This window comes from Sinocyclocheilus anshuiensis, unplaced genomic scaffold (assembly GCF_001515605.1).
Source record: "Sinocyclocheilus anshuiensis isolate Anshui unplaced genomic scaffold, SAMN03320099.WGS_v1.1 scaffold684, whole genome shotgun sequence".
Classification (NCBI taxonomy): domain Eukaryota; kingdom Metazoa; phylum Chordata; class Actinopteri; order Cypriniformes; family Cyprinidae; genus Sinocyclocheilus; species Sinocyclocheilus anshuiensis.
The window spans coordinates 403,535-412,053 of NW_015554107.1; the positions used below are offsets into that span (position 1 = coordinate 403,535).

General features: G+C 36.5%; 2 protein-coding genes across 2 annotated transcripts in view; one reads left to right on the forward strand and one right to left on the reverse strand.

The window, feature by feature from the left end:
- LOC107669722 (proton-coupled folate transporter-like) overlaps positions 1–4,048 on the forward strand; it is a 4,580-nt gene extending 532 nt beyond the window's left edge. The window contains 6 exon segments of the mRNA XM_016462092.1: positions 910–994; positions 997–1,300; positions 1,387–1,847; positions 3,260–3,343; positions 3,439–3,595; positions 3,829–4,048. Of these exon segments, the coding sequence (XP_016317578.1) occupies positions 910–994; positions 997–1,300; positions 1,387–1,847; positions 3,260–3,343; positions 3,439–3,595; positions 3,829–3,892 (1,155 nt within the window). The 3' untranslated portion in view covers positions 3,893–4,048.
- A 757-nt stretch (positions 4,049–4,805) lies between these two features.
- LOC107669752 (sterile alpha and TIR motif-containing protein 1-like) overlaps positions 4,806–8,519 on the reverse strand; it is a 14,733-nt gene continuing 11,019 nt past the window's right edge. Inside the window, exons 6-8 of the mRNA XM_016462129.1 lie at positions 7,121–7,310; positions 6,420–6,541; positions 4,806–6,227 (exon numbers count right to left, since the gene is read on the reverse strand). Of these exons, the coding sequence (XP_016317615.1) occupies positions 6,107–6,227; positions 6,420–6,541; positions 7,121–7,310 (433 nt within the window). The 3' untranslated portion in view covers positions 4,806–6,106. The remainder of the gene's footprint in view (positions 6,228–6,419; positions 6,542–7,120; positions 7,311–8,519) is intronic.

The window sequence follows — 8,519 nt, forward strand, 5'->3', positions numbered from 1 at the left end:
TGAATCAATCAAAAGCGCTGCCAGTTCGATTCCTGAACGAATGACACTTCTGAGCTGATTCTTTTTAGTGAAAACATACAATGAAGCCCACCTTGTGTAGTCCGTTTCCCGAATAAACGACTCTTATGAGCCGCTTTTTCTTCAGTCAATTAAAAATATAGCGCTACCAGTGTTGTTTGATTCCCGATCGAGTGACTTTTATGAGCCACTCTGTTCAGTGAATCAAAAGTATACAGCGCTACCAGTGTAGTTCGATTCCCGAACGAATGATTCTTGTGAGCCGGTTCTTTATAGTGAATCAAAATAAAATAAAATAAAATAAAAGCATACAGCACAGTGCATTTGTGTGGTCCGATTCCCAAAAAAATGTGTAATCGCAAAATCGGACTATTATATACCAAATTCATACTGCGTGACCAGTGTAGTTTGATTTCTGAACGAATGACAATTATTTAATTATTTTTAGTAAATAAAAAAAACCATAGTGCGCGCTACCAGTGAAGTCCGATTCCCAAAGGAATTAACTTTGTAAGACTTTTTTTATTCAGGAAATCAAAAAATGCTGTGTAACCTGTCTAGTACGTTCTTGAACAAATGGCAACGAGTCTGTCCTTTTTTAGTGAATCACAAAAATGGACCAGTTTACCCCAAATCAAAAACATATTGCACCACCAGTGAAGTCTGATTCTTAAAGAAATGATACATGAACCAGTTCATTTTCCTAGTGAATAAAAAAAAATGTGACTCGCTTTACCAAAATATTCAGCCGAAAACCCTCTCACAAAAGGAGGCTGCTGTATCTCAAGTAGCCTACTAAAAAAACTACAATAAATGTTTCCGAAAAGTGAACTCTAACCACTAAAGTGTCATAAAAGATGATTTGATATGTCATTTGTTTCCTTCATCTAGGAAGTGGAGACTCGGACGGCACACTGGAACCTGTACATCAATCTGGGTGGATTTGTAGTTGGGCTGATCATGGTGACCCTGCTGGGCCATGGAGCGACCGTGCAGGTCGGCGTCTTGTTCTGATCATCCCTTCCCTTGGCCTGGCTGTTCAGGCGACTGTGTATTTGATTGTAATGTACCTGAAGCTGCCTGTGTTCTGGTTCTTCATTGGGAGAATCTGCAGCAGCCTGTCTGGGGACTTCAACGCCATTTTGGCCGGTTGCTTTGCATATGTGGCTGACACAAGTGCCAGGGGTTCTCGTACCTTCCGTGTGGCAATACTAGAGGCTTGTCTGGGGTTGGCTGGTATGTTTGCGAGCATCATCGGAGGACAGTGGCGAAGGGCACAAGGGTATTTGTCAACTTTTCATACAAAAAATGTAATATTTCTTAGATTAAAAAAAACAAAAAAAAACAATGTTGTTTGTTTCCCTCTAGGTATATCAACCCATTCTGGCTGGTATTGGCCACAAATCTTGCAGCGGCCCTTTACATATACCTTTTTGTGCCTGAAACGGTCACCCCTGACCCAGAGGCAAAGCTCCTCTCCACCAGGCACCACCGGGCCGTCTACCGCCTCTATGCATCTGATGCACCGCAGGGGCGTAGAACTAAACTCTGGTTGTACACTCTCTGCTTCTTTTTTGTGGTGTCTGTACATTTCGGCTGCAGTGACCTCTATGTGCTGTATGAGTTGAGCGCTCCGCTCTGCTGGGGTCCAGAACTGATCGGTTATGGCTCTGCGGCCAAGCATCTGGCCTACCTCACTAGCCTGACGGGGCTGAGGGTCATGCAGTGCTTTCTGGAGGACTCCTGGGTGGCTTTGGTGGGCCTTTCCTCTAATGTAGTTGGCTTGATTGTGTTTTCGGTTGCTAACACTACAGCTCTGATGTTTACAGGTAAGATCTCCTATTCATAAATATATATATATATATGAAGAGTTCAGATGCAAAAGCCTGAACTCTGTTGAAAAATTGTTGTCAGGCTCCTATGTGTAAGTTCAGTCATTTCACGTTAATGGCAATGAATTGGTTCTTTTCATTGCCATTAAAGTGAAATAACTGAACATAAACATAGGAGCCTGAGAAAAATTATAATTTTAGAAGAAAATTTCAGACAGCACTTAGAGGCTTTTGCATCTGAACTCTTCATATAGAGTTTTATATATATATGTGTGTGTGTGTGTGTGTGTGTGTGTGTGTGTGTGTGTTTGTGTGTTTTTGAAAGAAGTCTTTTATGCTCTCCAAAGTTGAGAGATGACAAAGCTGAATTTTCAGAAATATGTTACTTTCTGACAAATCTAACAAAAGAGACTTTATTTACACTTAAAAGGGTTATAGTTAGGGCTACCAGTCAAATGTTTGGAATAATTAAGATTTTTTTTTAATGTGTGTGTTTTTGAAAGAAGTCTTTTATGCTCACCAAAGTTGAGAGATGACAAAGCTGAATTTTCAGCAGCCATTCATGTGACACTGAAGAGTCCAGTCTTCAGTCACATGATCCTTCAGAAATCATTTTAAAATGCTGATTTGGTGCTTAAGAAACATGAAACATTTCCTGTTATCATTGTTGAAAACACTTGTGCTGCTGAATAATTTTGTAGAAACTGTGATACATTTTGTCAAGATTTTTGTTAAATATAGAGTTCAAAAGAACAATGTTTATTTGAAATAGATTATTTTTGCAGCAATATAAAAGTCTTTATTGTCGCTTTGGATCAACTTCATGGGTCTTTGCTGAATAAAAGTATTTAATTAAAAAACATACTGACCTAAAACCTTTAAATATACCTATACGATATATATGTTTGCGGTTGTATATAAGTATATTATAATAATATATTTTATGTTAAATATCTGTATACAATTTTATCTTATATTATAAATTTAAAAAAAATATATATATTTATTAACTGATTATGCTAGTATATACTGATTGTACTAGTTTAAAAATTTATTATTTACTGGTTAACACAATCTTAATTACACATATTTATTTTATATATTACAAAAAAAAAAGTACAGCCAACTGTCTGAAAACCGTGAAAAGTAACACTATTCAATTAAATGCATTTATCTGACACTTTTCCAGAGTATGCATTTAAGATATTAGGTTAATGTTCTACTATTTAGATACTGTTTAGCCCTACATTACAGGATAAAGGTCAAGATGCTGTTTCAAGACATTTCGAAATATGTGCTGTGCTGATGCAACCTAACGTTGTCCTCCAATGGCTGCAGTAGGTAAATGTGCATAAAGGAAATGAACTTGCAGAAATGACAGAAACTGCTTATCTATCTGTCTTTGTCAGGATATGGGTTGTGCTTCCTTTTTATGGCTTCTACCCCAGTCCTGAGATCGAAACTGTCCACGCTGGTGGACCCTGCAGAACAAGGTGAACTAGAACAGCCTTGCTTCACAAAGAATATTGTTGAATGACATGGAACGTTTTATTTATTTGTTTGTTTGTTTTCTTTTACTTCATCCTAGGTGCTCTGTTTGCTTCAGTGGCGTGTGTGGAAGGCCTGTGCTCACTAGTATCTAGTGGGGTCTTTAACTCTCTGTACCCTGCCACCCTACACTTCATGAAAGGATTCCCCTTTATCTTTGGGGCCGTCATCCTCTTTATACCAGCTGGCATTATCGGGTAAACCCTCATTGATCATTAATTATGATTTTAGGTTGTAAAGTTAATTCAGGATAAGTGGGCCATTTTTTTCCCAGTTATCTCGATGGCAAAAAGTGGCCCATTTACCCAGATTCACCCGGCCTAAATGAACCATATCAAAATTATTTTAAAGTTTATATCGGATTTAGATTTAAACAGAATTATGTCAGCTATATATTAATCTAAATGTTTTTTTCTTTGATGTGTACAGTGGGCTTGGATTGCCAGGAGAAGAAAGAGAGCAGAGAAAATAGAGAAGGCTCTGGAATATCCTGACATTGACTCTGTGAGAGTTATGCTAGATCCAAAATATTCTAAAGCTGACTGCTAATAGAGTGCACAAAAGGGAGTCATGTGCAATACGAATATTAGTCTGGGCTTAGTTTTTTGTTTTTTTGTTTGTTTGTTTTTTTAAAGAAATGATTTTATTGAGTAAGGGCAGCTTTGCCATTACACAAATTACATTTTATTTTATTTTTAAGTTAAAATAGAAAACACTTATTTTATAATAGTATTTTACGATACATATTAATGTTTTACTGTATTTTTGATCAAATTAATGCAGTCTTGGTCTTCATAAGAGACTGCAATTTGTGAACCTCATCCGATTCCAGCATCAGCAGTTTTGGACATCAGCCATTTACAGTGCAAGCAAACCACTGGTAGATAGATTTCCCCAAAAAGTGTTAACACTGTGACTGTGGTGCTATCAAAACATTGTTTCAGCATCCTGACCGGCCAGACACAGCAACATTAGCTCAACCAATGGCGTGAGTTTGGGTCGGCCAAGTTTAGGAACTTGTTTTTGTAATTCTGTTTTATGAAAATTAAACATTTAAAACAACTGCGAGTATTAATCTATGAGTAACAGCCACACTACAAATTCAGGACCCACGATCACAGCTTTGACCCATCACAGTAATGTTCCTCCTTTTGATAACAAGCTTGTCAGTTGTGTTCTAGATATGTCAAATCTGTGAAGCAGGTGATAATTATGTGGATGTGAGACTGTTAAATTATGGCTGTGTGGTTTGGCAATATGCTAACAGGAAGTGAAAATATGAAAAACATCTTTGTGTTTTGTGTATGTCTAAATTTGTCAAAGCCAGTTATCTCAGCAGTGTTATACAAGAAAATGTGCATACACTGCAGCAAAAACACAAATGTGGACTAGCAGAATAAAGGGATGTTTTCCAAAACAAGCTTTATTGCTGTTTATTTCTGAAAAAAAAGAACATTTCATTATTTAATTGTACAGATGTTACACGCTGCATTACACCTGAAACACTCGGATAAATATCATAAGGCAACAACAGGGAGCTCAATGGCAGCATAGAGCTTGAGGTGTTAAGAGCTGTTAGTAAATGTTCATCCACATTTTCCTTGACCGAATGCATTTTCACAGTGACTGAAAATGTATCATTGACTTAAAATTGCTGCATAATATTCTCGCAAATCCTAAGAAAGCCTCTACACCAGTCTTTTGAGTCCTGAAACTGTTGTATCAGGGTTTGTTTCTAATACTGCATGAAGTGATTAATAACTATAATGATTCATCTTGAGCTTTATGAACTGTTGTGAAATATTCTTAGAGGTGAAAAATGTGTTATTTGCCTTTTGAATGATGCACTGTACATAATATCAGAACTTACTTAACATAACAACCTGCACAAACCTGTAGTTAGAAAAAAGAATGGACTATTTGTGGATTAACTAACTGAACTAGAATAAAGGAAATATAAAAACTGATGTTTAACATTTCATAAGGCTTTCTATAATGCGAGATTATCTAGTACTATCTGACTATGGATTGACTGACTATGCTTAGATTTATCCTGATGTCATAAATACGACGCGTAATGCAGAAATCGTTTCAGCTTCCTGAGTTACAGAAATGTAACACAATTCTGGGAGCACAGTCAGTACAGTTTGATTACTAATGCACAATTTAAGGAGTATTCAGTGTTATTTAGAGCCACAAATGCTGTCGACAGACATAAAGCTGTAAATAACTCAGAATAATCTTTAAAGTGCGGTCACATTTACTTTTGCGAATTTTGCGAAAAAACTCAAATCAGTATATAGGAATCCATCATGTGATGGTGAAAAATTTCCACGTGCAGATTTCACAACGGGTTCAGGTTAAGTCACACAAACTCACCACATTGACCAACAGACAGCTACTTGGTTTGAAAGTGACTTTTATGTTAGTGATGCTTCATATATTGCTACACAATTGACAAGATGGACTGTTATTCCCCTGTAAAATATTGCCAAAACTTTGCTAATGTGACCGCACCTTGTAAATTCCGTTGCATCTTTGGGTAGGTTACACTTATGCATCTATCTAGACCATCTACATGCATACAACCAAAGGAAACACTGGCCTCTGAGGGGTAAGCAGGTGTTTTCTGATTACGCGGTGGTCATTATTGGAAACACCTACTTATTAGGCATAATAAAGGGCTTTTTATTGGTCAGATGTATGTTTTATTTCTTTTGGGGCTCTTTTTTGTCTGTTTTTGCTCCGTCTGGTTGCTCTTTGCTTGGGCATCCCTTGAGGAAGCGCAGAATCTTTTCGATAGTGGCTTCTTGATACTCATGGGACCACCTGTGACATTGAGAAGAGATTTACGTTAATTATTTTTACAATTAGATTATTTCAGATTCGTGCCTACATTAAAAGCTTTTATTGATCTGGTGTACAATTTTAACAACTACAAGTTACTGAGCAGAGGAAAGCATATTGTATATCATAGAATGATTGCACCAACGTGTTTAGTCAGGCAGAGTGTTGACTCACTTAATGCCATTAAATTTGAGAATGCTGCTCATGTCCTCTGGCAGAGAGGCCGGATCAGGCCACACAAAGTTATCAGTGACAGGAACAATGTTCTTCTTCCCATTCAGGGCGGTGACAATCTCCTGTGGATAACATAAATCAAAATGTTTAACCTCACACAGCTGACAAACAATATTAATACACCTAATTACATATTTCAAGGTGTTGGCAGAAGGAAGTTTTGGCAGATTTAAGGATTCTCAAACAGAGATTCTAATTGGGATAATGACTGAAGCTTTCAGGAGTGTATTTTCAGTCCAGTTTCAGCATTCGACCTGAACCTTGAGTAAATATGGCTTTGTTTTAGTGCTGGGCAACGATTAATCGCATCCAAAATAAAAGTTTTTGTCTATATAATAAATGTGTGTACTGTATATATTTATTATGTATATATAAAAACACACATACAGTATATATTCAGAAAATATTTACATGTATATATTTATATTCATATAATTTATATTATATATAAATACATTTAATATATAAACATAACATATTTTTCTTAAATATATACATGCATCTGTGTATTTATATATACCTAATAAATATACACAGTACACACACATATATTATGTACACAAAAACTTTTATTTTGGATGCCCAGCACTACTTTATTTATAAGAGTACAGTTTGATCAAAGAAGGATTTCTGCCTCTAACCTTATGAACCCAGTCTTTCATAGCCACGTCGCCCATGCATTTGTCCAGCGCGTTGGCTGACAGCACCAAAATGAAGTTGCGTGCTCGCTGTACACTCGTGATCAGTTTCTCCTCGAACCTGCCAGCTTCCAGTTTCTCCACGTCGATGAAGACGCTGAAACCACGCAATTGTAGATGCACCTTCAGTAGGCTGCAGAGAAAGAGAAAAACAGGAGACGTAGGGTTTATTATTTCAACCAATAACTGGCCAATATTAAAATTCTATACTACTTTGTGTAAATACATGAAAAAATATAGCTGCAAGCAGCAATTACCGGGGTTCAAGCAGTTAAGGCATTTAAGCACATAAGGAAAAAGATTTTGTTAACATGGCTGTAACCACTTAAATCAATGACATAATTGCTAAAAATAGCATTTTGGGCAAATGCAGGTAGGTAATTTACCAAAGAAATATGATGATTTTTAACATGTATGACTGTTGTAGCACCACCTATGGTCCGATCACCATGAAACTTTGCATGCTTGTTAAGAGTCATCAGTCACATGTTTTCACCAAGTTTCGTAAAGTTTTGAGTTTTCGCACTTGAGATTTGCACTTTTTATAGGCTTTTGGGTATATGTAGCCACACCCCTTTTCTAAATGACCCCATGATAGCTAACCAAAGGACAAAATTTAACATGATAATTATTGATCTAGGGAGTCCAGAGAATTGTTCTGTTGTGGTTTGATCGACATTGAGCGAAAAACCTAGGACTAGTTTGCAAAAGTAGGTTTTTAACGTAATTGAGAATATTTAGTGAACGATTTGATTGACAGCATTAGTCCCAGAGACAAAGTTGTTCAGAATGAGGAGTTCTATGATATGATATGAAGATCTAGTGTATGTGTGAATATATGAACATGTTCTACAATTTGAGGTCATTTTATATACAAATATTGTGTATTTGAGGCCTTTTTAACTGTTATAGCGCCAACTATGGTCCGATATCCATTAAACTTTGCATGCTTGTTAAGAGTCATCTGACACATGTTTTCACCAAGTTTTATAAAGTTTTGAGTTTTTGTTTAGGTTTTATAGGCTTTTGGGTATATCTGGCCACACCCCTTTTCTAAATGACCCCGTTATAAGTAACCAAAAGACAAAATTCAACATTTTTTTGATAATTATTGATCTAGAGAGTCCAGAGAATATTACTGCAGTGGTTTGATCGAGATTGAGCGAAAAACCTAGGACTAGTTCAAAAAAGTAGGTTTTTAACATATTCGTGAATAATTAATGAACGATTTGATTGACAGCAATGGTTCTTGAGGCAAAGTTGTGCATTATGAGGAGATCTATCAAATGATATGCATATTGTGTGGATATGTGAAACAACACGTGATTACAGAGCCAAAAAA